Source organism: Lacerta agilis, chromosome 12 (genome assembly GCF_009819535.1).
Source record: "Lacerta agilis isolate rLacAgi1 chromosome 12, rLacAgi1.pri, whole genome shotgun sequence".
NCBI classification, from domain to species: Eukaryota; Metazoa; Chordata; class Lepidosauria; order Squamata; family Lacertidae; genus Lacerta; species Lacerta agilis.
In genome coordinates this window covers 43589506-43616502 of record NC_046323.1, presented here as the reverse complement: position 1 = coordinate 43616502, position 26997 = coordinate 43589506, and the positions used below count along the sequence as shown (strand labels likewise).

Sequence of the window (26997 nt, the reverse complement as noted above, 5' to 3'; positions counted from 1 at the left end):
GATTGGACATGGTGTGTGTGGGTGTGACAGAAAACTGGCCTACCTAAAACGACTTCCTGACTCACAAATCACATATTAACCAGTACAGTTCGTAGACTGTAGCCCACCCCACAAAATGTTTCTTAGAATGGACTATAGCCCGCGAACATCTATGCAGCAATATACTTTTTGGCTTTTAAGGTGTCACAAGACGACCTTTTGCTACGCCTCAACTGTTCTCCACAGTTGTTGTGAAGGGCGGTACCTCAATGCGGATGTAAATCTCAGATCAGCCGAGGAGGACGGGTTGTATCCTCCTCTCGGCTCAACAAATGATCGATCTGATGCCGGAGCGGCAATTGTATCTGTATCAGTATCAGGATGCTGGCTCCACCCCAGCGCTGTGTCTGTTTTCTTCTGCTACTGCTGTTGCCTTTATATGCTAGTATTTTTGATGCACGAGCGAGAAGGCGGATAATTCGCCTTGCAGAAAGTGGAGTTTAAAAAATAAAAATAAAACCGGAGAGATCTATTTTTTCTTCTCCTTAAAACGATGAAAAGCCTTATTCTGGCATTTCAAATAGTTTTTCCTGCTGCTATCGCTGCCGAAAAATGATTGCTCTGGCGATTCTTTCATTTCCTAACCGCCTCCCTCCCGAAATTGCAATCGGCTCCTCCTGTGCGCACGAGAAGGAAAGTCGGGTGGGGCGGGCAAGCGAGCTTTGACTTCAACTCCCAGAATCCCCTGTGCGCTTTCGTCCCGCCTTTAATCCCGGCTAGCTTTCGTTCGATTGGCCCACCGAGGTCGACTTTCAACCTATCGGCTGTGACCTCGCTCTACCTCCCTGTTGCTAGGCGGAACTCGGACTCAGTTGCCTAGGTAGCCTAACCTAAGCTGCGGCCTGCAAGTTTTTCCAGAGCCCGAGGGGAAGCCGCGGGCGCCGCCGGGGATGCTGCATCTTAGGGGCGGTTGCGTGCTGTTATGGAGGGCGATAAGGTGAGCTGCCCATCTGTGTGGGGACGCGAGGGTCGGAGGAGGAGGAGGAGAGGGTCGGTGGTATAGCGTAAATCTCTCCCGGAGAAAGGCTGGAGGTGGAGGTGGGAACGGGGGGCAGCCTTGAAAGGGCAATCAAACTCTTAGGCTGCAAATGTATCTGTAGAGACATAGCAGGAGTTAACTCAGTGCAAACACGCCGAGGAATGGGCTGCAAGTTTCGTTGGAGAACTGGGCTTGCTCTTAGTTAGGCACGCACAGATGGTGTTTCAAATACTTGATAGCTTGTCACAGAGATGACGGGATCCTCCACAGGAGAGGGTTTGAAGCAGTGGGTTAAAGTTTATGTATCAGCAGGGGTGGGCTAGATGACCTTTGAAGCCCCTGGCAAATCTGGGACTGATTTGTTCATACTCCTTGGGAGTGAGCGCTGCCTGAACTGGTTGCAAGAGATCGTGCACCCTAAATAGGTTTTGCTCGAAAGTATGCCTTGCTCGGTCCCTGCTCCTGCCAACCTAGCAGTTCGAAAGCACGAAGTGCAAGTAGATAAATAGGTACGCGTTTGCCAGAAGCTGCTTAGTCATGCTGGCCACATGACCCAGAAGCTGTATGCTGGCTCCCTCGGTCAATAAAGCGAGATGAGCGCTGCAACCCCAGAGTTTCCGCGACTGGACCTAATGGTCAGGGGTCCCTTTACCTTTACTAAGCCTTGCTGTGCTCATTGGGACTCAACTTCTAATAGGTGGTTGGAGGATGCTGTCCTGGTCATTGTCATTTCAAACGGGAAGTCGGGAGGTGATGAGATGCACAGTCCTGAATTTGAGCACAGCAAGGTGGTTAAACAGTGTTGGGCAACTGACCTGCAGTGAAATACCTTGACTGTAGTTCTGCAGCCACCAGACTCCCAAACGCTTCAGCTGTTGTGGCTGCTTTTCTAGCCTTCTGACCTCTTGTCTTCCTTAAAACGGACCCCCCCCCCCCCCCCCCCCCCCCCCCCCCCCCTTTTTTTTTTGGGTCGCCTGGAACAGGCCCCACCCCATTTAATCTGCTATAGAGGGTGAAAAGGTGAGCTCCTGGAAGGTGAGGAAGGGGGAGAAGAGCTTAGTTCCTGCACTAGCAGCCAGTGTGGTGCTCTGGAGCCATCCTTCCAATATTGGCACAGCAACAGCTTACCTGGATGGGGCTGCAGAGGGGCAGAGCAGGTGATGAAGTTGGAACTGCATGGATACTCCAGCAGAGTTGGCCCGTACTCCTGGCACTGTGTCCATGCAGCCTTGATTTTGCTGCTGCCCCATCCAGGTAAACTGTAACAACACTGGTGTTGGAAGTGAGGCTCCGTAACTCTGTCCCACCACACCAGCTGCTACTATCTCATTGAAATTATCTAGTTTAATAGGTTTAAATTACTATGAAGATTTCACTATTAGTCTTTTCAGTCCAAGCAAACTGCCTCTATAATCTCCCATCATTTCCAACTGATAGCGTTGTAGTTTGAGTGCTTGTTCAAATATGTTGGCCAGATAGTATTATTATTATTATTAATTAGATTTGTATATTGCCCTATGCTTTAAATACAGCTCTCAGTTTAAGATACCTCCCCCCCCCATTCTTTTTGGTCTAGAGAAGAACCAAAGATGACACTTGGAAATCAGATGAACTAAAGAAGCATCTTAAGGTAAGACTTATTTGTACCTGATGGCAATAGCAGAGGTGGCGCCCAGAAGAGTTGAGGTGAAGTAAATGGTGGAAGCTCAAGAGGCCCTCCTCTCTGCTTGTGCTGCCAGTGGGACACCCCCGAGTTTTGGTGAGAGAGGTGTGTGCTGTGTTGCACCTAGGAAGAAGAGCACCAAGGCTTTGAGGAACACCCCCCCTTGGGTGAGAAGGGAGTATGTTCCAGTGCGCACTGTTGCTGCTTGTCTTCCCCGTCTCTGGGGTGGCCAAGACTTTGAGGAATGTCCTCCTCTCATGAGTTTTGTCGAGAGAGGGAGCATTCTGGTTGTGGTGGAAGTGGAATGGGGAGGCCATGACTGTGGGGTTGGGATCAGGAGGCTGACAAAATGGGACAGGCTGCCCCTGAAAAGGTGAGTCTTCAAATACAAAAAAAAATGGTACACACACACACAAGTGTGTGTGTGTGTGTGTAGAGAGAGAGAGAGAGAGAGAGGTGTGTGTATAAAAAAGGTTACTATTGCATTTCTTGTTTCCTTCTTGAGGTGTCTCGATCAGATAGTCAGTCTGAAGACGGGAGACATCGGCAGAGGAAATCACGAGAGGGTGACAGCAATGATGCTGATGACTTGCCAAAGGATCAGGAGAAGGTCAGAGTGAAATTGAAAGAAAAAGCAGGAGAAAAAGTAAAACTTACTAAATCGAGTGACGTAAGACATAAGAATGAAAGGAAAGAGAAGGAAGAGAAAACGATCATCCCAGAGAACACGAGAGAGAGAAAGTTAAGCTAAAACATGTCCAAGAAGAAAAACATAACACTGGGAAAAGTGGTGAGAGACACAGCGGCAAAGAAGAGAGAGGAAGCATAAGAAAGATGACCCCAATCAAACACTGATGGAAAATGCTATGGAGGCTTTGGGGGAAAGAGATAAAGAACATTATAGAAGAAGAGACAGCAAGGATCATGCAGGTGGGATGGTTTGTTCACTGTACGTATTTTTAAATAATGCTTTAGAAGAAGGTGAAAATGGGCCTCAAAACTCTTGCATGGGAGGCATGGCAGTAACATGGACTGCAAACAGTTCTTTTTCCTTTCATCTCCTACTTTGTAAAGATAGTCTGTCTTAACAAGATGACAGACCTAATAGACTAGGGAGTTTCCTCTTCATTGGTATCTGGGCTTTTTTCTTTTAAGCTCAATTTCTTTTTCAGAAATGCTTGCTCCCATGGAAGTGGTCTTCCTTCCAATTCAATTGGGTGGAACCAATCAGTACACCTACCGGTATGAGTCACTTTGTCTATTCCTCTTGGAGGTGAAGGACATTTCTTTGCTCCCTCCTGTGCTTATAAACCCATATAGTGAGGCTTGTGGTGTTTCAGGAACACTAGGCTGCAGGATCCCCCCATTCCACACACCCACACCCCTCTCTAGGCATTAGTTGTCTTTTGCTTCATAGAAAGGAGGGTATTTTCTTCTCATGCCTCACATGCAGTGGTGATGGGTGTCCTTGCCCAAAGAGATTTGAATGTATCTCAGGGATACATTGGGAAACCTTGAAAAAGAGCTAGTCTGTGAGGAAAAGTTAAATGATACTTGTGTGTGTGTTTTTATCATTTCCAGTAATTCCCCTAGTTTGCTATTGGTTATATACTACTATACGCACATTACTTGAAACAGGTTTGGAATTGAAGTAATAGCCCTGAAATGCTTCTTGCAGAGATGTAGCACATATTGTATTTGTGTTGTATGTAGTGTAGTAAGAGACTGAAATGTACTGAAGATAAAACTTCTTAATTTTATAGATGTGATTATGTTTTAGATCCCCCAAAAGTAAAAGATGAAGAAAGAGAAAGAAAACACACAGATAGAAAGGTAAGAGTAAAAAAGAAGCCTTGATCTTAAAAAAAAAGAAAAAGAAAGTGTGTAAAGAAAAAGAAAGAAAAGTCAGCAACTCACAAACTGCAAATATGGTATGCTCCCCCCCCTCAAAAATGCCTTAACAGATTGATAATTTATTCACCTCCTTGAGTTTTTCACACACACCCCTTTTTGCTCTTCCTGCTTCTCCAGGAATGTGCCAAAAATATTCTCAAAAGAATGCTCAGTACAACCTTGTTGTTGTTGTTAGTAACAAAATTTGATAAATTTCAATTTTGTTTTTTTTAATTTTTATTTATTTCATTTTCCATTTTACCAAAAAAAAAAACAGAGAACTGCACATCACAAAGAATAACAAATAATTAATAAGTTGTTGTGTTGGACAATATATGTAAGTGTAATTGTGTGTGTTTGTTTGTTTGTTTTTTATTTTTTGGAATGTATGAAGATAGTAAGTATGTAGATTTGTGTGTAAAACATGTAAGTATGTAGATTTGTGTGTAAAACAGTATCTATTTTCTTTTGTTATTCTTTGTAAATTTCAATTTTGGTTCATTAAAATTTTTAAATTATTTCTCTTCAGAATGAAGAGAGCAGCGATACTTTGGGTGAGGTTTCAACACACAAAGGTGAAGAACGTGAACACAGGCACAAGTCACACAAGGAACGGGAACCAGATAAGGAAAGAAGAAGGCACCGAGAGAAGAAAGAGCATGAGCTCTTGGCTGTAGAAGGAAAAGAGAAGTTTTTGAAATTAAGAAGTTTGACATCTGTCAGGGATGGGGAAGAAGGGCACACCTCCAGGAAGCATAAGGAGCAGTCTCACTATGAAGACAGACACCATAGGGAGAACAGTGAAAGACAACACAGAGAAGAAAACGAAAAGAAGAAGAAAGACCACAAGGTTTGTTTTAAATTGGCTTTAGCTTCCTAGCAGTGCTGGCTAATATAACATTCAGAAATTGTCTGATTTGCCTTGGAAATCTAATTTGTGTCAAAAACGAACAAGATATGCTGAGAAAGTATCAAGAAATACTGTGGCTGGAAACAAAAATATAATATTATGCTTTTCTGCAATGGAAAATTATTTGTTTGAAGCCAAAAGTCAATAAAAGAATTGATTGGTTTTGTTACGCTCTCACTGTATTTGTATGCCATCCTTCTCTCAAAGAGTTTAGGGTGGCAGCATACACTGGATTATTCTGTTTTATGATCAAACAGTGTGAAGTTTGCTGCTTGAAAAACATGAGATAAATTTGATGTGAGGGTCTAGTTTTTAAGTAATCTAGCTCCATTTCATGGCACAGAGTAGTGCATTGCACAAAATGTTATGTGCTCCTCTTTCATGGTACACATAAGCATTATTTGCAATATAGAAATAAGTTAACTTTTCAGGAATTTCTCAATTTAGCTTAATTCTGTACATCTGAGGTACACTTTCCCGCAAGAGAAAAGCAGCAGCTAAACTAATTTACAGGCTAGTCCCCCCATGTTTACTTGAAAGTAATTCTCACTAAGTAACGGTATTGTACTTAGCCTTTATGTAGACTAACGGTTGCTCGTCACATGCCTGTGTACTGTGTTTGCTGATCATGTTTTCCAAACATATGAGAGAAATACCAATCTGCTTTTGATCTTGAGTCCATGTCTTGGGGACCCAAGTCAATCATAGACCTCCATGACATGTTCTTTTATGGTATGCTTTGTTTCTTTTTTAAGGCGTGCTGTGAATACAGCCCTAATACAGGCATTGTTTGCATAATATATGATGCCTATCTGGTGAACGCCAGCAACAGGCTTAATCATTGCTAGTTTTGTCTTCTTTAAAAACGAAGCTGTATATACTAAGAGTCATTGATATAAGAGAGCACGTGCACCTGTTAATCCATATAGGAGATACTTGGTCGTGTTGAATGCTGTGAATCATTGTATTTCCAACAATATATTTTCAGCTCCGTGAACATAAAAGCCAAGGCAAGAGCTCAAGGCATGAAGCTGAAGCAGGCCATCCACGTGAAAGGTGTGCTCTGTTTAAATACTTAGGAGTAATCCCCACTGTATTCTGAATAAATACAGTGGACCCTCCGGATACGAACTTAATTCGTTCTTGGGGTCCATATGTACCTCGAAAAGTCCCCAACATGAGGTGCCGCTTCTGCACACTCGTTGTGACACGATAGAGCGCTTTTGCACATGCGCGCACAGCGAAACCCAGAAGTATACACTTCCGGGTTTGCCGCGATCGCAACCCAAAAGTTACGTTACCTGAAGGTAACATAACCCGAGGGTCCACTGTATGTTTAGGTTTCCTGCTTTGCAGGGAGTTGGACTAGATGACCCTCAGTGTCTCTTCCAACTCTACGATTCTATGATTTTATTTATTTTTGCCTGGCATTCTTTGCCTCCAAAGTGTGCAAAGGCAGACTGCTTACCCATTTCTTTCCACAAGTTAGTGCAACATGGGTGTTTTGATCGCTTGTGTCCTGCCTTCCTCCTTTTGATGAATTTTCCAGGGGAAGAGGGGCCTGAAAAATATATTTAAGGCAGTAATCCCATATGCATTTTTTCTGGGAGTAAGCCTCCGTGAATTCAGTCACGCTTACTTTGAAGTAGACATATATAGGATTGCACTGTCAAACTCCTAAAATAGCCAACATACATATTTTGGAAGCATCGTCGTATATTTTTTTAGATGATGCTTTATAGATTTGAGGGAAATATTTTCAGTTCCTAGGCACCAGCTTCTTGGTAATTTATTTATTTATTTATTTGCTTAGACATTTGTGATTGTGTTGGATATGTTTTTCAGCCTGACAAAAAGCTATCTGACTTCTTTTTGATACCTTTTTGATTCCCTAGTGTCCCTGTTCCAAACAAATTAAAGCCCATCACAGGGTGACATGCTGCTGCTTCCTCTCCTTTTCTTTTGAACTGCTCAGCTCTATTCTTGGGATAAGAGCAAGTGCTGCTGGCATCTCTTTGTTAAGCTTGGATAGGTCTTTATATTTAACATAGTGAGGAACTGCTTTATGCGAATTCTGCAATGAAATGACGGTCTTGGCTACAAGCATTGGGATATATATTTAGTTATTTGGAGTGGGGAAGATTTAAGTTTTATTTCATGAGCTGTAGGATTGTTTCAGAAATCCATTCTTTAAGACTTGATGAAATGCAATTCACATATTCTGCTTTCTGTAAGCAAGAGCTGTTCCAAAATTAGAAAGCTGCCAAACCTCTGTAAGCAAGGATCTTGTTTGATTTTTTTGCCATCAGAAATATATGGATACTTTGGAAAGGACAGGGTGAACTACACAGTACATCTATTGTTCCTCAATATATTCTCTCATCAAAAGTAAATAATTTCTGTGTTGGAGAGACATTACAAAGGCACAAGGCATTGATATGAAAAGTAGTTAAGTGCTTATAGAGGTTCACAGGTCTCACTATGTGAGAAAGTCACATGTTACAGTGTAAGTGGGAAAAGATTCAACATAAATCACTTATCATTACCCCCCCTGCATAGCTTATTTGAACAGGTGTAAAGCAGTTCTGAGACCTTGTTTTCCATGGAAATAGTGTTTGCTTGGTAGGCACTCCTTTTAATTCTGTGTTTGGTGTTTTTTCTCCTTCTCATTATAGTGGTACAAAAGAAAAAGTAAAGAGCCATGTCAAGAGTGAAAAAGAGGCTACAAAACGAGAAGTAAGGTGGCTTTATTGCAGTGTTCTAATGCAAGAATATTGTAGGAATTAGTAATAAACCAAAGGAACAAGAACCTAAAATTTAGTGAAGAGTTACAAAGGGGGACTCCTAATATAAGGCACAGCCACACCCTTTCAAATCATGTCAATTTGAATAGGAGAATTAAGTATATACTTTTTTTACTTCACTTTCAACTAATGGGATTGGAAGGTGTTTATCTTTATTTGAATTGTGCTTATACTAAACTTCTGTTCTATATCGTTGAAAGTTTTGCAGCCAGTTCTAGCGCAGGGTCTTCCACATGCTTACATATAAGTGAGTTCTACTGAGTTCAGTGGGCTTTTGCATAAAATTGCAACCTTTTGGCACGATCCTATGCATGTCAACTCAGGAGTAAGATCCATTAAGTTCAGTGGGACTTACTCCCACAATAACTATGTATAGGATTTCAGCCTTAGACACATTTACATGGATCAAGCTCACCCTGTATTGTATCATGCACTAAACGTATTGTTAGAAATTTCTTATGCAGTCTCTCTCCCTGGAGAATTTTAAATGCTTGCGATTATTTATGGACATAGACACACACACAAAAAATGATGTAATATCTGACTGACTGCAGTTTTTTAGTCTTTTAGTCAAGGGCTGAGTGTTCCAGAGTGCTTTTCTAAGACGGAGATATTAACATGCAGAAGGGCAGCCTTGGAAGTTGAAAGCATAATGTAAGAACTAAGGTGTATTATTAGAACTCTCTGCCACATTTCAATGCTTTTCTCTTATGAGTTGTTTTATCTATTGATATGTTAGCGCCACAAAAGTAACAACCTGTCAGCTGTGGGATCCAATCGGCAAAGGCTATCAAATGAAGAAAGTGGCAATGTAAGAGCTGCATATTATTATGTTCATTTTTTTAAGGAACACAGCAGTGCCAGTTAAATCTCACTGGTGAAATAAATTCCATTAATGTTTTCATTTGTACAGTTATATTATGATTTAATTCTGTTGTTTGCGTTTTCTTGCTAGAAACCAAATAAGGACACACCTTATCCAGATGCAAATTATGATAATGATTCTGTGAACTATGAAGATGATTTTGAGGTGAGTGCAAATGTCAGGGAAATGTCCCCGGTGCAGCACAAGGTGGTGGAAGGGCTCTCGGGATGCTAGAGAGAGCCCCGGTCCCACCTGACCAACAGCACCACCTCTGGTAGCAGAGGGAGCAGCGAGGCTTTCAGCGGGGAGGCGCAGGCTTTTCAGGGTATGGAGGGAAGGGGCTCTGAGGATGCTGGAGAGACCCCACACTCCTCTTGCTCAAGGGGCGATGAAGGAGACATGCAGCTTCCAGCACCCCATAGGGTGAAACGAAAGGATAGGAGGCGGGGTTTCCGTATACCGAAACTCTTTTGTTGTGGTCAGAACTGGAAGGGGCCATTCCCGGATTCTGATGACACTTGATACAGACATGAACTTACTAGCTCTGCACTGTACATAGTTTGCACAATAAAACTCTTAAAGAAAACTTGGAGTTTTGCCTGCTTACTCATGAGCAACTAACAGAGGACCTTAAAGCAAAGGAGTATTTTTTGAAGAAGCTAGCGGTATCAAATAAATGTAGCTGATCCACAAGCAGTAGGAATATAGGAATTTAATTGCAATGACTTCAAAGCCACTTAAGAGTTCTTTAAATATATAATGGGGAGTTGCTGGGGGCGGGGGGACTACAGCCGTACCTTAGTTTTCAAACAGCTTAGTTCTTGACCGTTTTGGCTCCCGAATGCTGCAAACCCAGAAGAGACTGTTCCTGTTTGGGAACTATTTTTGGAACCATGGTTTCCCAACGTTTTGGAAGTCGAACAGACTTCCGGAACGGATTCCGTTTGACTTCCAAGGTACAACTGTACTGTACTGTCAGCTACTGTCACAGAAAAATAGAAAGGAAGGAAGCTGCCTTTTACTGAGTCAGCAGACCATTAGTGTTACTGTTATTTACCACCTGCCTTTCATACTATTGTTCCAGGGCAGGTTACAATAATTAAAACACATTATAAAATAGTTTAAAACAACTTACAATTACAGTAGTAGAGAAACTGGGACTTTCTCTACTATTGAGCTATGACCCACACCCAGAGGCTCCTTTCCTTCGTGTCTCAAGGAGGCCTGCATGTTTTTTGTACAGAACTCCACCCAAGGGAGCTTGTTTCTTTAAAATAAATTGTGCAATTACTTCCGCTTATACTGTTCATTAAATGTCATTCTTAGTAACGGATAATGAACCACTACCACTTTAAAAGAAAATCTGCTATGGCAAGAGGAAGCTTAAGAGCTTTTAGGGTTGCAGAGTTGGCAGTGGAGATTGCTGAGCAATACCATTGGTATGGGCTTTTCATTTGTGCTTTAAGAAAAGTAACTGCTACTGTTCTTACTGAAGGATTATGAAGATGATTTTGATGACATAGATGATGAGGATGAAGATGAAGGTGGAGATAGCCAAGAGCAAGAAAAGGAAGAAAGGGAAACAAAAGAAAAAGTAAGAAAAATTCCAGTAGCCAAGAGCGCAGAAATAGAAGCAATTCAAAAAGCAATTAATGCTGAAAATGAAATGATTGAGACCTTCCTCCCAAAACAAAGAGAGAATCGAAAAGGAAGGGAAAAGGAACTGAAAATAGGTATGTGACTAGGCACTTACTTTTGGTTAGCAGTCATAAGAGTGACCCATTGTGGATGTACACAAATTTGTTGCACTCATTGTACAGTGTAAGGTTATTTCTTCTGGTTTTAATTGCAACTAAAGGTGAAGTAGGCAAGCCTGTTGACCATTTCAGGCTTCATCCATATATATTGGAGTCATCCGCTTGCATTTTAAAGATTTCATGAATATACTTACTATCTTGCAGAAAGGCAAGAGTCACCTGCTCGAAGTCCTGTTTCTGGAAAGTTCATTGATTTCCAAACTGCCAAACAGCGGCAAAGTATCAGAAAGATTGCCAGTGAGCAGAAGTAGGTGGTATTAAAATATATCACTGCATGTAACTTTTGCAAGATGGCTTGCATGTAAACTTCCAATAGTTTTTTTTTTAATGTTACAAGTGTTGTACGCCTAACGAAGTGCAATAAAGTATTTTTGTGAGCAATTCATGTGTACTAGGTCTAAATTGTTTGAATGTGTCACAATCCTATAGGGATAGAAATCGGTACATATTTGCATGATTCTAGAACAGCAACTTATCTGTGGAGGTGCCAGAGAAGACAGAAAGGTCTTTCTGGCCTTTCCTGCTGTCTCTCTTGACTGGGCTCAGGCTCTGTGATGTAGTAATCTTTGCCAATGCCAATTTATATTGGGCAGGAAACTGTTTAGTCCCTAATCTGCTCTGTCTATCCCCAGTAAGCAACAAGGTATGTTTACCTTAGTTAAGGAAGCTTGATGATTTCTACTCTTGACCTAAGGCAAGTTCTGCTTCAAAGTGAGCTAGTGCAGGATATCTTTTGGAAGAGGGGGGAAATGTCTCCTTATTAGTTTTCTAGTTTACAGGTGAAACTTGAAAAATTAGAATATCGTGGAAAGGTTCATTTCTTTCAGTAATTCAACTTAAAAGGTGAAACTAATATATGAGATAGACTCGTGACATGCAAAGCGAGATATGTCAAGCCTTTATTTGTTATAATTGTGATGATTATGGTGTACAGCTGATGAGAACCCCAAATTCACAATTTCAACTTTGGGGTTTTCATCAGCTTTATGCCATAATCATCACAATTATAATAAACAAAGGCTTGACATATCTCGCTTTGCATGTCATGAGTCTATCTCATATATTAAACTCCAGTAGCTAATGAAAACAATTGCTTACATAAATGGACTTTTCCACGATATTCTAATTTTTCGAGTTTCACCTGTAGCAGTCTGGTGATCACATTCCAAAATAGTCTGCTCAGAGTTTCCTTCCTGGGGGGAAATGTATAGGTAACTAGCTTCATCATAGTTTTTATTCAGGAAAATCAAATTGTTAAATCGGTTTTTAATTTGTTTTGTTTTTCTTGGTTGTAAATCGTTTTGAGACCTTTTTGGTGGGAAGAGATATAAATTTAATAAACCTTAACCAGGAGTATTCTCTGTCACGTAATATTACTGTAACATATACTTAGAATCAGCATACATGTTACATTTAAAACCTAAGGTATTTTTAAGTGTAAACCTAAAAGCATAGACTATGAATGCTATAAATATGTGCTTGCAAAAACATGTGTTGTGCAGATACATGTCAGGCAGCTGTGATTTGCTGCAGGTCCCTGTTGATCTTAAATTTGGTGACAAACCTAGGTTGCTCTCTGTGTAATGTCTGAAAGAGCCCTTAGTGTCAGCAGCATGCTTCGTGCAGTAAAGTATACAGAAATGAAACAGCTCCTACCCAGGAGGCATTCAATTGCATTAATCTCATTCTCCTCAAAGTGCACTGGAACTGCAAACATAAAACCATTCCTTCAAATTATGTGCCTTGATTTTGAACTCTTTGCTCTTCCCTTTAGGAGTGAGAATATTTCTAGACCACCTGTACATGTCACTATAATTAGTTCTTACTAGGCATTTTGCTTTCTTGTGACGTGTTTTCAAGGAAACGTAGCATTGAACTGCTCCGGCTTATTGACCTGGACTTTTCAGTCACCTTCTGTTTGCTGGATTTGCCTCCAGTGAATGAATATGACATGTATATCCGGAACTTCGGGAAAATAAATACCAAGCAGGTACACCACACACCATATTCATTCTGACTGCTCTCATTTCTCCTGTTTGCTTTCATACCTTCTTCCTTTTCTGATGTGTTTTTAGCCTACAGACAGGAACTATGCTATTTTTATTTATTTGTAAGCCATTCTGGGAGCTTTCCTGGCTAAAGGGTGGGTATAAATGTTTTGATTAAATAAATACAACATTTTCAGTACTGACAGTACCCCAAAACATTCATTAATTTCTGATAATGAAGTTGGCAATGGGGTATATGTTTCTAATGCAAGAGAAACCTATTACGTTTGCCATTGCTAGTACTTTTAAAGCCAAGAGTTACAGCCATAAGAATTTTCACACTAGGGCAAACTAGAAAAAAGTTAGATACTTAGTAGGTATCATCCAGATGAAATCAGACTACAACTCCCATCACCCTTAGCTAACAGGACCATTGGTCAGGATGATGGGAACTGTAGTCCCAAAACAGCTGGAGGGCAGAGTCTGGCCATCACTGAGACCTTATGTCTTCACTGTGCTCTTGGTGTTAAAGGATAACAGATTAATCCTAAATATAGGATGACAGCATAATTTGTGCTAGGATAAATTATGCCAGTGCAATTTATCCTCTATTCCAAACTCCATTCAGGAGTGAGCCACTGCCGGCTGAACCAACCTGTACCTAGCAGATGGAAAACAAGCCTTTAAAATAAGAGTTTGACTAGCACCACTCTTTTTGCAAGTGTAAGTTTCATTGGATTGCCAGGTCACATGACTGAGCTGAAAGAGGTTTGGAATAGGTGCAAGTTTCTCCTTGTCCCATCACACCCCTTTTGGGGGACTTCTGCTGGCTTAAATTCCACCATATGAACCCCTGGATGAGGGAGTTGCGCTGGCTCATCCAGGAAGGTCCAAGATCCACCTATTCCAAACTCACTTGTCTGATGCACAGAGACACATCCCTCCCTTTGGTTGCCTTGACTGAGTCTTCCAGGCCAGGAATATTTGGGTGCTGCTATCCATTATTGTGAGTAATAGTGTTCTTTGCTAGTCAGCAGCTTCCATTTAGTACACCCAGAGAATATACTGCAAAGTCAACAAAACAGACCTTCCGGTTCATTTATTTTATTCCTTGGGGACCAAATGCATAGTTCATGTTTCCATGGGATTCAGCAAGATTAATGTGTCTCTCTTCTTTATTCTAAACAACTACTTTTTAAACTCAGTACTATAGGCAATCATTTTCAAAGATTTTATCTTAAACATCCAAAAGAAAAAAGAAACATATTTTCTTTACATTATGAACTAGATGATAATGCAACTTAGTACCTTGAATTTTTCGTGAGGTGCAAAGTATTTTGGGATACAGCATATGGTTATTTCAAGTGGCTCACAGCTGCAGATGCTCAGAGTGAATGGGATATTTTGGCCAGTAATTTCATATTTCTACTTTAGGCCTATGTACAGTGGAATGAAGATAACCTGGACAGGGATGTTCAGACTGATGAAATAGAGACTCAAGAAAAATGGACCCAACATCCTGGAGAAACTGCCCTTGTGTCTGGAGGTGATTATTATTTAGATATGTGGAGGTGTTAAAATGTAATATAATTCAAGAACATGCTAAGAGAAACCTCACTATGTATCTCTTATTATCAGGTGGTCATTTCCTATTGGCTTCAGCAGCACAAAATATAAAAGTATCACGTAGTAGTTTGGAACTTTCTGAGTAATGTATTATCGTCTTTCCTTGGGTCTCATTTCAGGTCCAAAAAGCAGCAGTGATATATCTTCCCTTACCCCAAAGATTGATTCCCAGAGATTGGCAAGTTTTCTGAGATCCGCTTGTCAGGTATGTATTTTACTTTTATATTCATGGTTAAAATAATAATTAGTAGTAACCATAGTCTGGAGCTTAGTATGTTCCTTACGTAGACAAGAGACATAATGATCATTTGTGTTTCCCCTCACCTGGTTTTCATTATATGGGATGGTTCTCCTTAATCAAGTAGGAATGGGTACCCAAGGAGGAACAAACTCCTCTACAACAGCTCCACCAATTCAGTTTTTCTTCTTAGTCATTGAAGTGAGGTAAAAGCAGTTTGAGCCAGCAGATTATTTAGCAGGTTATTAACACTGAAGGAAAGAGTAATAGATTCCCCCCCACCCACCCACATTTCCAATAAATACTATTTTTTTAAAGGTTATTGAAGTTCTGCTTGAGGAAGATCAAGTAGCAACACAGCCCCGGCGGAATCTGAGATCACGACCATCCAGTCTGTCTATTAGTGACAGGTGCTTCCAGTTAAACACCAATCTTCCTTTCTTGAATGGTAAGACACTTTTTGCTCTTCATCTTATAGCGGGGCACCAGAAACTCCTAATCTTTTGCAGACATGTCTAGATCTTTTGCCTGTGACCGATACATAGCCAAAGTCACGATGTTGAGCAGTTTATAGAAGAACCTCCTTGTTCAGAGGCAGTATACCAGATCCCGGGAACAAGCAACAGGAGTAGGCCATCTTTGTTTTGTTCCCTGCTTGTGAATTTCCAGCATTATCTAGCCAGCTGCTGTTGGGAATGGAATTGTAGATGAACCTTGGCCTGGTGCTGCGAGACAATCGTTACATTCTTCTGATCCATCTGCAGCCCTCTGCAAAGTTAAATTCAACTAATTTGACTACAGAAGCATGCCTGTTAGTTTGCCTAGATACGCACAAGGCACAAGTCTTACATAGCAGCAGCTTTTGTCTTGCAGACTGAGGGCTAAAGTAGATAAGAGAAGGGAGAACCATGATTAGACACCCTAATTACTTAATCAAATCAATACCTCTCAAGTGCTTCTATTTAAACCAAAATCAGACACCACCCTTCTTGCTTTTAACTAAAAAGGGAACCGTTGGGGGATCCAGTCACCAGTCTTCTGTGTAGTTGAGCCATAATAGATTTTTAAAATGTAATCTGTGATTTTTGGTCCCCCCCCCCCCAGGTCGAAGGGTGTCCTGTTTGCACATCTCGCAGGGTCAGAGGCAAGCTCTGCTTTCTGTTCATGGGTTTCCTGAGAAGTCAAATGGCTTACCACTGGACAGCAAATACATCATTTGTGTGTGGAATGTCTGGCAACCTTCTAGTCCTCAGAAATTATTGTTTTGTGAATCTCAGGTATGCTTTAACGATATGCCACTGTCTAATGCACTAGCTCCCAAAAAACATAAGCAGTGCACCTCTCTGTATATGATCTAATCTAATTGTTGCCCGCAGACCCACATCAGCCACAACCGCACCCAAGACTTCTGCCTGACCTTTCGCTTCTAGTTCTGCCACCTTCCCTGCTTTCCACTTTCATCACAGAAGAGAAGGGAAGAGGAAAAACTCTCTCCAGATTACCAGAGTATTGTAGATTAAGTGGAAGGCTGCTATAACAGGATTTTTCCTCAAGTGCACGCTAATAATATTTGAATATCTACAAAGCAGTTTGGGACTGCTAATCTAAAAATTGCATGAATTTTATATCCACGGTATGTTGTCCAATTCGGAACATTCTGCCTCGCTATATGACTATCAAGAGATTGAACTGGTGTCTCTACCAGGTAGCCAAACCACCACACACACTCCAAGCCCAGGTTCAACTGCAACTGAAGTCGTTCCACTTTGATTCAGTTCAGGCCAATAAAAGTTCACTAACTGGGTCACCACATGTGGGTCGGCTGGCTCAGTTCTGATTAATTCCCTTAAGTCAAATATTAGAAAGAAAATGTTTTAATTCAACTCAGCAGCAACAGATTATTTAATTCCCACCTATAGAGACTGGCTGAGCACTGCAGCATGGGGAAGGCACTCTGTTATGCACAATAATAATATCCTCTCTTCTTTCCTTCTTCCAGCAGCCTGTTTTATCTTCAAAATTTGCCACAGTGGTTTCTCTCTTAATGAGGAAGCTTACATCCAGATCAGCTTCCACACCCCCTCTTACAGTCTGCCCTCTATGGGATTTTTCGTAGAGCATGCCTGTGCATTTAGACAGTCATGGGCTAAACCCAGAACAGCTGTTGCTCGGGGAAAGAAAAGTCTCATCTCAAGGATTTGACACACAGAAACTCTTGTTTTCTATGGAAACAAATGTGCATTGGGAATTCTTCTGATGCCCCTAGAGAGAGTGATCTAATTTATTTAACTTGTTTGTTTTCCAAATACAGTGGTACCTCTGGTTGCGAACGGGATCCGTTCCGGAGGCCTGTTCGCAACATGAAAAGAGTGCAACCTGAAGTGCCGTATCTACACATGTGCGCGGCATGATTCAGCGATTCTGCGCATGTGCAAGGCATGATTTAGTGCATGTGCACATGCGTGTGCGCCGAAACTTGGAAGTAACCCATTCCGGTACTTCTGGGTTCGGCGTGTTCATAACCAGTAGCGAACGCAACCTGCAGCAAATGCAACCAGAGGTATGACTCTATTTTGTAAACAAAGCAAAAGATACGTTAAAACTACAAAGCTCGCTTAATAGTCATTTGTATTTGGCATCTGTTTTAATGAACTTATGAAACAAAGTTTTCCAAGGGGAAATAAAGCACTTGAAAAATTTTCCACCCCACATCATTTAGATACATTCCTGTTCAGGTGCTACAAAAGCTTTCAGGCAGTAGTTCATCTTCTATTTTTGTTCAGGGAGGAGAGGAGTTCTATTCCTTTATGTTCTGTTTGATTCCATAGTGTACTGCATGTGAAAAACTGATTACTTTGTGTCATATTTTATCAAATCTGTATACAGTGGTACCATGGTTCTCGAATGTCTCGGAAGTCGAACACCGAAAACCCAGAAGTAACTGCTTCGGTTTTCAAACACTTTTCGGAAGTCGAACGTGCCACACAGCTTCCGTTTTGAGTGTTCCATAAGAAAATTCTTCCGGAAATGCATGCTTCGGTTTTCAAACGTTGCGGAAGTCAAATGGTCTTCCAGAATGGATTACGTTCGATAACCAGGGTGCCACTGTACCACCCTTCATGCACAGATTTCAGATCAGTTCACAACATTAAATTAGAGTGTAAGATTAAGGGTTCAAGACTACATCATCATCCCCCCCCCCCACAATCATTGCATTACATTAAAACTATTTATATTATATTATATCATTGGAATGGTGCTAATATCAAATGTGCTCCATGTAGGAAAATGAAATCTATCATTTTTCTTCCCTTCCATTAAGTTGGACTCCCATCAAACCAAAACACATTCAGTATAACTATATTTCCCTCATTTGTAATTCCGGGATGTTTTGTCTTGCCATATAGGTGACATGCTGCTGCTTTAGTCCTAGTAAGGCCACTTTAGTGTTTGCTGGAACAATTGATGGTTCAGTGCTGGTATGGGATCTCAGAGAAGACTCAAGATTGCACCACTGCATGAAGGTCAATGAAACAGATTGGACATTTCGATCTCCAACATTTTCTACCGGTTGGTCAACATCCCTTGAATGATATCATCACATCTGTTGCAACCTGAGTGGCCAGCGCCATGATATATGAACAAGCATAGTTCATAAATATGAAGTTGTTCCAATTCCATTTTGGGTATTTTTTCCCCCACTCCATGCAAAAGATGTGTAAAAAGATAAGCCAAAGGATGAAGCCATGTAATTAAAGTTGCTGAAAAGAAGATCAGTGAAGTAGTATCATATTTTTTTTTTTTGGTAGAATATATACCAAGCCTGGCATGTTTCAGAGGCTATTAGCAATACTTCCAACAAATTGTTTTTTAATTAATGCTTTTTCTATGTTTTCAGTGGTTCTCGTTTTTATATGTAAGCTGCCCTGAAGCCTGTCAGGGGGAAAAGGCGGAGTATAAATAAATAATACAGTGGTACCTCATGTTGCGAATGGGATCCGTTCCGGAGCCCCATTCACAACATAAGCAGAATGCAACATGAAGCGTCGCATCTGCGCATGTGCACAGCGCAATTCGGCGTTTCTGCACATACGCAAAGCGCCAAACCCGGAAGCAACCCGTTCCGGTACTTCCGGGTTCGGCGTGTTCATGTCCTGTGACAAACGCAACCCGCAGCGGCCATAATATGAGGTATGACTGTATAGTAAATCTAAATGTTATTCCTAGTTTGACGTGTTTGCCATCTCACCACTCAAGTGGCTTGTATGAAAACTTATGATTAATATTAGAGAATTTAGAGTTAATTCTGCTCCCTGTATCTTCTGAGGAAAAACACCCCAGCTTGAAATGCAATGGGCATGGTGCTTTCAGTATAATAGGGTTAACACTTGGTGACGTTTTTAACATCATATGCAGTAATATAAACATGTATTAAAGAGAATAGAGACCTTAATTGAAATTTGTTGTTTTTTTAAGCACTTTTGTTTCCACACCAGTTTAGCAGTCACTACAGTCCTGAATTAAACACAACTGGGGTTGGATGGGTGGTCTTACTGTTTGCTTATTTCTCAACTATAGATGGAGTATTTGCCTCAGTAAACCACACATGTTCTGTGCTGACAGTCGAACCTGTCTCAACATCTGTCTTCAAGGAGCAGAATTGTGGACTTTCCTACCTCTCATCTCAGGAAGGTACGTAGACTGCTCTCCAAAAATTGACAAATATTCTTTGGAAATACAGGTTGTGGCCGCAGTTGTCATTGTTCTGGAATTCCTTGCCTATAAACATTTCTATAGTTCACACGCCATGGTTGGTTTAGCCAAAGTATGGCTTGTTTGAACGTCGTAACTCAGTCTAGCAGACAAATAACCTTGGTTTATTTTTTGGGATCAAACCATACTGTTAACTAATTCCATGGAAGCAAGAAGCTCGCAGGTGGTGTCCAGTCAATAGTCTACATCAAACAGCATGCAGGATGCAAAGGAGTCCTGCTAAGGCAGCTACCCGAGATGTTGTCTCTATAGAAAGCTACAGCTAACTGAAGCTTTACATAGGCTGCCCAGAACTGGGGTGTAATAGGCTCCACCTCCTTGGAGGAGCTGGTTTGCTAAAGGGCTCTCATTATTTTGTAGTCTTTGGCTTCTGTAAAGCTGGGGAGCCAGAGGTCCTGCCAGAGGTATTTGACCATCCCAGCTGCTTGGCAAACTAAGAGGGACGGGCAGTTAGAAAACAAGCCAAGCATTAGAGACACAAGCCCTGGCTGGTCATTATTCTGCTGCTGAGTTTCACTGCACGGTTTGTTTCATTCTGTATTTGTTTTATGGCATGGTGATATTTTAAATTGTTTCTTTCTGTCAGCTGGCTTGGGGAAACTTGATGGGTGGAAAGGCAGCATATTAATTTAACAAACAAAGAAGTGAACATTATTGCCTCGGTATTGAGGATGAAATTCTAGCATGTCAATATCTCTGTTAACACCTATCTTATGGGGGTCAAATTTAAGTGGGCAAAATAATGTATGATCACCCATAGCTTCTGCAAATGTATAATTACTGAGTTACCATTTTTCCTTACAGAAATGTTAGGACTTTCATTTCAGATTGCCTCTATGGATGAAAATGGGACTCTCAGTCTGTGGGTGAGTTGGAACTTTTCCGTAGCTATTACTCACTTGTTGTCCAGGAATATAGCTTTTTCGTGCAATATGACAGCCACTTTGGCTGTTTCTGAGAGAGACTTTACACAAACATTGAAAATAAAGATGTTATCGCTTGGGAAATGCAGTTTCCTTTTCCTGCTAATTAGGGCATCCTGTTGTGAATCCTGTTTGTAAGTAACATGAGCATCTTTTGGTTGGTTCCTATTAAAACTGATAATAACCTTTTTTAAAGAATTACTCTGCTTTTAGATCTAGATTTTCAATGCGGTTTACACAAGAATACTCCATATTGCTCTCCCCTGCTACCACCACTGTCATGCTCTCCTGTTTGTAAGGTGGCTGCAAATTTTATTTCTGAGGAAGACCACTCTTCTGTTGCACCTCTGGAGCATTTATGTATTCTTTTTAAGATCTGTTTCATTCACATTCCACAGCAGGATAAAGGACAGCCAATAACCTTTTCACTACTAAGCTTTGGATAATATGGTATGCCATGATTTGCAAATTTTAGTGTAGTAGGAATGCCTAATTGCACATTGTATGCAAGATTTAAAATATTTTTTTAAGAGAACGATCCATTTGGGCAAGCAAGCCCACAACCATATTTTAGGAAAGGAGAAGCTGGTCTTAGGGTGTGTTGTTTGGAGAATGCCTGCAAAGCAAACTTTGTTTTGAATAAGCAGCAAGTCAAGGAATAAGAACTAAGGTAGTACAGTTTTAAATTTAGTAAACTGCAGGGTAGGCAAAGTCTTAGTGAGAAGATATGGAAAGCTGAAATAGATTTCAGAATGTTTGTGATGATGCCTCCTCTTTTGTCTTGATTTTTAAAAATTTATTTTTTGCCACTTTTTAGGTAGTAGTTGAACTTCAAAAGGGGGATCTGGCAGGCTCACAAAGTGATTTAGGTAAGTGAAACTCCTCAGTGAAGCTGCTGTTTATGGAAGGGAAGGAAGATAAAGTCAGACACTGTGAGAAAAGCATTGTTGGTTATCACAGAAGCTTGGGATTGTTCTGGGCAGGCAGCCAACAATGGAGTTGCATGCAATACTTACATGAAGCATTAAAATAATGGATCTGTATACCTAGAGTCACTCTAGGCATTGAGATGGTATCTACCAACTTTCCTTTGTGGAAAAATCTTGGACCTTGAATACATGTTGGTTTGCAATCTCCATAAAGCACCAAATCAGTGCTTTATATTATTGCTGTTGTTGTTGTTTGTTTGTTTATTATAATTCAGTTTTATTACTTACAGGCTTAATTCCAGGGGGCAAAATAAAACTGGTCCATAGCTCTACAGTTCAGCTGAATTGCAGGTAAAGATATGACACATTTCTTGAAGTTATTGTTCTATACAGTGGTACCTCGGTGTAAGGGTTCTGCTGTGGTTTCTCGCGAGTAAAGAGGCTCGACTCAGGTCCCGTATATTTACAGGTTTTATTGTGCAGATACGTACAGTGCGGAGCTCAAAAGTCCATGACCAGCTTAGTCACATTCAGATCCCGGAAGTGGCGCTTTTCGGGAGCACCCCCAACATAAGAACTTGGGCACCCCCACTCTCCTCCTACCCTCCCCTACGTAATTGGGGCGACGGAAGTGTCGTTGCTTCCCCTTGTCTGTGCCCGCTGAGTGGGTGTTGGGTCTCTGGAGCATCCCCCAGCCCCCTCTCCGCTGGGCTGCTTTCCTGCGTGTCACTCTCGCTGGATTTTCCCCTGCTATCCCCGTGGTGCTGGGGCTCTCTAGCCCCTGCACCGCCCCACTGGGCACTGCCTGTTCCCTGACACTCGGTTTAAGAACAGCCCTGTTTACGAATGATTCGGTTTATGAACTCTGCGAAACCGGAAGTAGAGCTCTGGTTTGAGAACTTTACCTCGGTCTAAGAACAGAAGCCAAACGGTGGAAGGGCATCAGGGGCAGGAGGTCTCATTAGGGAAAGCGCGCCTCGGTTTAAGAACGGTTTTGGTTTAAGAACGGACTTCCAGAATGGATTAACTTCGTAAACCGAGGTACCACTGTATAGCCAGGCATATTACTGTTGTCAGAATCTGTGTTTTTCAACCTGAATTACTCAGTATTTTTGAAAACACTTAAGTTGCTGGAGGCTTGCATTGTCCTCTCAAAGTGTAAAAGCCATTTAGGCTTCATACGTGCCTTTATACAACTGCAGCTGTGGATGTGGTTGCTATTTCTAACGCAACCTGAGGGCAGGCTAAGCATTATGCTGCTGTTAGTGAAAAATCATTTGGGAGAAGGATCCTTACCTACAGCTCCCTCTAACAGTGGACTAAGATGGTGAGTGCCAACAGCATTGTTGCCAATATGGGGACACTAAGAAACAAGGGGGGGAGGTATCAGCATGCTTGGGGGAACCCCAAGATTTACAGCAGAACAAACAACATTTTGAGAAAAGCTCTAAAAAAACAGCTCACTGAGGGCTAAACATGTTCAGTATCCACACAATACCGATTGCCTGTTTAGGGGGGACAGGACAGAAATTGGTGAGAAGAATGGAATGAAATGTCTTGGAAAGGAGCATGAGACACTGAATAAGAGCACTCTACACTGCAACATTTCTACAATATATCAATTTATCCCTATGACATTTCTCCAGATTTTGTTCAAGGGATACTGTGCTCATGAAGGTACCTCAGACACTGAATATTAAATTTCTGCCTTCAAATCCAAATCATTTTGTTGTCGGAACAGACGTTGTGAGTAACATTCTCTATTTAATTTCACTATTGCCTCCTTTTCTCTCCTGAATGTTGTCTATGATCCATCTGCATTTGTTAACATTTTAATGGCGACGTCTTTAAATGCATGCACTTTCAGGTTCTTATTACAAGTTGCTACATTTTAAATTCTAAATAACGCTAGCAGCTCTCTGTAAAGTGTTTTTCGTGGGTTGTTGCTTTTTGTATTAAATTTATTTATTTAAAATGCATACAAAACAATAATTTACGTACCTTACAGACAAACAAACAGAAAGGAAAGGAAACAAAACAAAAAGGAAAAAAATAGGGATAAAGGAAAATTACAAACAATAGGTGGACGATAATATACCCTTGTGACTTCCCTCCACCAGTGCTCGCCATCTTTAATTCTTTACCGTTCTTGTTTACATTGCAATTCATGTATCACTATCTTACTTCTTTTATTAAACTATTAAGTTATCTAAAACAACTTTACAAACTAATCTAAACATAACAGCATGCTATCTTTAGAGTAGTGTTTACTCATATATTCTTCAAACCATATCCACTGTGATCTTAGTTTCTGACTTGTTTGATATCTTACTGCTGCAGTTAATTTCGCCCATTGTGTAAATTCAATTAATTTATATATCCAATCCTCTTTTCTGGGTATATCATTTCTTTTCCAGTTTTTTTTTTTTTTTTTTGCAAGAAGTAGCCTAGCTGGGTTGTTTCATTTAATGTAGCAGAAATAAGAGACCCTCCCCTCTTTTTTAATTCACAGGCTATAGTGAGCCATGGTACAAGGCATGAATTAAGAATACCTCCCAGGTGGTTCAAACCACAGCAGGGGGCGCCGAGATCAATCAGAATCAATGCAATCGACTTCTCTCCTTTTGGAAAGCCCATCTTTTTGGTATGGATGCCCATTTTCATTACTTGGCTGGAGTTTATCTGGGCTGCTTAACAGAGCTAAACAGGAAAATGGGTGTATCCTATAGTGGAGCAGTCTTTGCTTTCTGTAAAGAATTTTGCAAGTAGCATCAGAATTGCTCAACCCGCAACACTGGCAGCATGACTCAGATTTCAGTCTGTTCTGAGATGAGGCAACAATGGTGTCTCGTAATTCTTCGTACAATACAACTAAAAACAGAGATGAACGTCAAGTGTAAGAACACGCACAGTTACCTTTGTTTACATACGCTCGGCTAGACCATAACCAGAGAAAGGGCCATGAACATGCAGCGTGACTGTAATAGCTGAACAGAGTGAAATTCTACAGTTGGTCAGGCTCTAAATAAGCACTTAAGTCTGCTCATGGTGTTGATTGAATGTGCCCAGTGAAATGTTCTGCTTTGAAAATTAGGCCCCTATGCCATGTTGCAAACTGCTCTTAGTTTCCAAAAAGGTTTGCTGTGCAGTATGGGGCCAGGCCGGGCCTGCTATGACTCCCGAGCCCCCTTGGGCACACAGAAGAGGGTTGTGCAAGCTTCTGGGTTCAGATTATATGTTATAGCAATATTGGCCTGATTCAGACTATCATTCTAGTATTGTTTTGAATCTGGGCAAGAGCAGTGGGGTCGAGTGTTCCTCCCTCACCTTCCTCTTACCATGTGCTGGCTTCAGTATAACGATTCTGGCTTGTATTAAGCCAGAGCCACCCATTATGTCCCAAACTGGGGAAATCTGGCTTAATGTCAGTTAACAAACAGGGAAAATAAGCTCAGAAGTTTTGGCCTGCACCCACAAGTTACTTTTGTGGATATTGACTGGGGAAAACGCTGCATCGCTTCTGCAAGATTTGGGTGCAGGGAATGATGCTCGCCAACCTGGCCAGTTAGCCTGAAACCCGTTCAGTCAAAAAAGTTCAGTCTCCCTTTCCTTGGTACTAAGGCACAAGGGAGCTGGAGTGTTAATCACACAGCATGGTACTGTGTGATATATATTGCCGCCACAAGAACCACCCGCACAGAACAATTTCTAATGTCAGCCTGACCTTTTATTACCAGGTATGCTTGTGGCAATGCAAGCAATAAGCCAGCAGCAGGCAGATAGGAGGGAGAGCATTCCAGGTGTGCTTGGAGTTTGCCACTCATGTGCAGTTATTTGTGGGCAGTTATTACATGCTGCAGGTGAGTGGCAAACTGTGTGTGGCTCCCTTTAGAGTTGGTTGTATGTTTTAATCAGTAAGAGGATTACTTGTGCCAGCAAACCGCTAAGGTTTTTGTCTTTATGTTTTCAGGTGGGCTGTTCAGATGGCAGCATAAGATTGCACCAAATGACCTCTGAGCTTCCGCTTATGCAGTGGAACAACAGCACAAGCGGGCAGCCCATAATTTCCCTGCAGTGGGCTCTGACTAGACCAGCCGTCTTCTTTGTTTTGGATGCCATGTCTGTCGTTTACATTTGGGACCTGCTGGAAAACGACTTGGCTCCCGTAGCCAAGCAGCCTATCTGGTCCGATAAGTAAGTCCATTCATAGCACGGTGTTTTAGCAATAGTCATGCAAACTTGGTACTAGCGACCGCTGTTCACGTGCTATAAACTCTGGTCTTTATGAGCTTTACACTTCCTGAACCCATGTGAAGATTACGATCATGGTCCAGGTAATCACCACATTTGGGGTCAGGAAGGAAATCCTCCCCACGTTTCCCTCTCTGTTCCCTCTGGTAAATAATTTCCAAGCTTAAGGTAGTTGACGGGGCTTCCAGGAGGAACAGAGGGATTTTGATGCAGCTGGAGGAGTCAAATGGCTGTGGCATTGAGTCTCTTCTCCTGATGATGAAGCACCAGGGTGGTTGGGGGTGGAGACAGCTTTTGGAGGTGGGAGTGAGGAGAAGCTGATGCAAATGTGGGGAGTGGGTCCTTGCTGTGTCCCTCAGATGAAGCCACATGGAATGGCAGCTTGTGGAGGCCATTTTGGACAGGAAGCAGGAGGAGCCAAATGACAGTTGACCCCAGCCAGGTTAATGGAGAGGGATTTACTTCTTCACCTTTCTCTCCCTCCCTCCCTCCCTTTGTTAAACAAGCACTGTTTTCTCCTCAGGGTTATAACTATGGCTGTACTGGGCGAGCCTGAAAAACCCAGCGGTCTCCTGGGGATTGCCCTAGCCAAAGAATCTGGAACAATAGACATAAAGTACGTAAAGAAGAAGTGGGCACTACCTCAGCCAGAGGAATCTGAGAAATTAAACCTACTTCTGCAGCAGGCCTTGTAAAAAAAAGAAAGAAAGATATGCCTTTCTGTGAATACACACATATAACAACCATTTGATTTTAGATGTATTTGTTAATATTTGGGTTTTAGCTTAACATCGCTTGAGTAAAACATATGATTTCATATTTTTTCATTCATCTTTGTAAATAGTATTTATATATTTTTAAAGTATCGACACAGTATTTGAACCTGAGATAGAGATTTTTTTTATCAAACATAAAACAGAACAAATATTCATGATATTTTATGCAAAGGGGAGATATAAATTGTATTTATATTTAATTCCAAAAATGTATTTACTTAGTATACGCTATGCATTGCAATTGTTTATAGATATTTTAGAATAAAACAATGAACATGCATTCCTATGAAGTTTGGGTATCTGCTTTTAAATTGAAAGCCGTTAGATAGTTATATTTATTACTCATGTGAAATAAAGAGCATTAATTTGCTACAAAACATTTAATAATGTTGGGTTGGAGCCCATGGAATTAATATAGTGTTTGGTTTCTTCAAACACCTGTTACGTGTTAAGTGCCTTGCTTCTGGTGTGGCTGTGGGGCATTATAGAATCAGGGACAACTCTGGCCATTGAGACTCTTCTT

The 26997-nt window shown here is 41.3% G+C and overlaps 1 protein-coding gene across 1 annotated transcript; it reads left to right on the top strand.

Annotated features, from left to right (window-relative positions):
* Window positions 1-825: 825 nt before the first annotated feature.
* Window positions 826-26517, top strand: WDR60 (WD repeat domain 60). Its single transcript, XM_033165257.1, is given in 27 exon segments — window positions 826-976; window positions 2595-2648; window positions 3187-3379; window positions 3382-3492; window positions 3495-3611; window positions 4462-4514; window positions 5104-5424; window positions 6473-6540; window positions 8160-8220; window positions 9028-9099; window positions 9244-9318; window positions 10649-10886; window positions 11115-11217; window positions 12831-12960; window positions 14393-14504; window positions 14704-14789; window positions 15141-15270; window positions 15927-16099; window positions 18230-18392; window positions 19401-19514; window positions 20400-20461; window positions 21336-21387; window positions 21738-21798; window positions 23094-23193; window positions 23960-24091; window positions 25418-25641; window positions 26222-26517. Coding segments are annotated over 27 exon segments (3192 nt in total). The 5' UTR covers window positions 826-961; the 3' UTR covers window positions 26394-26517.
* Window positions 26518-26997: the final 480 nt, after the last annotated feature.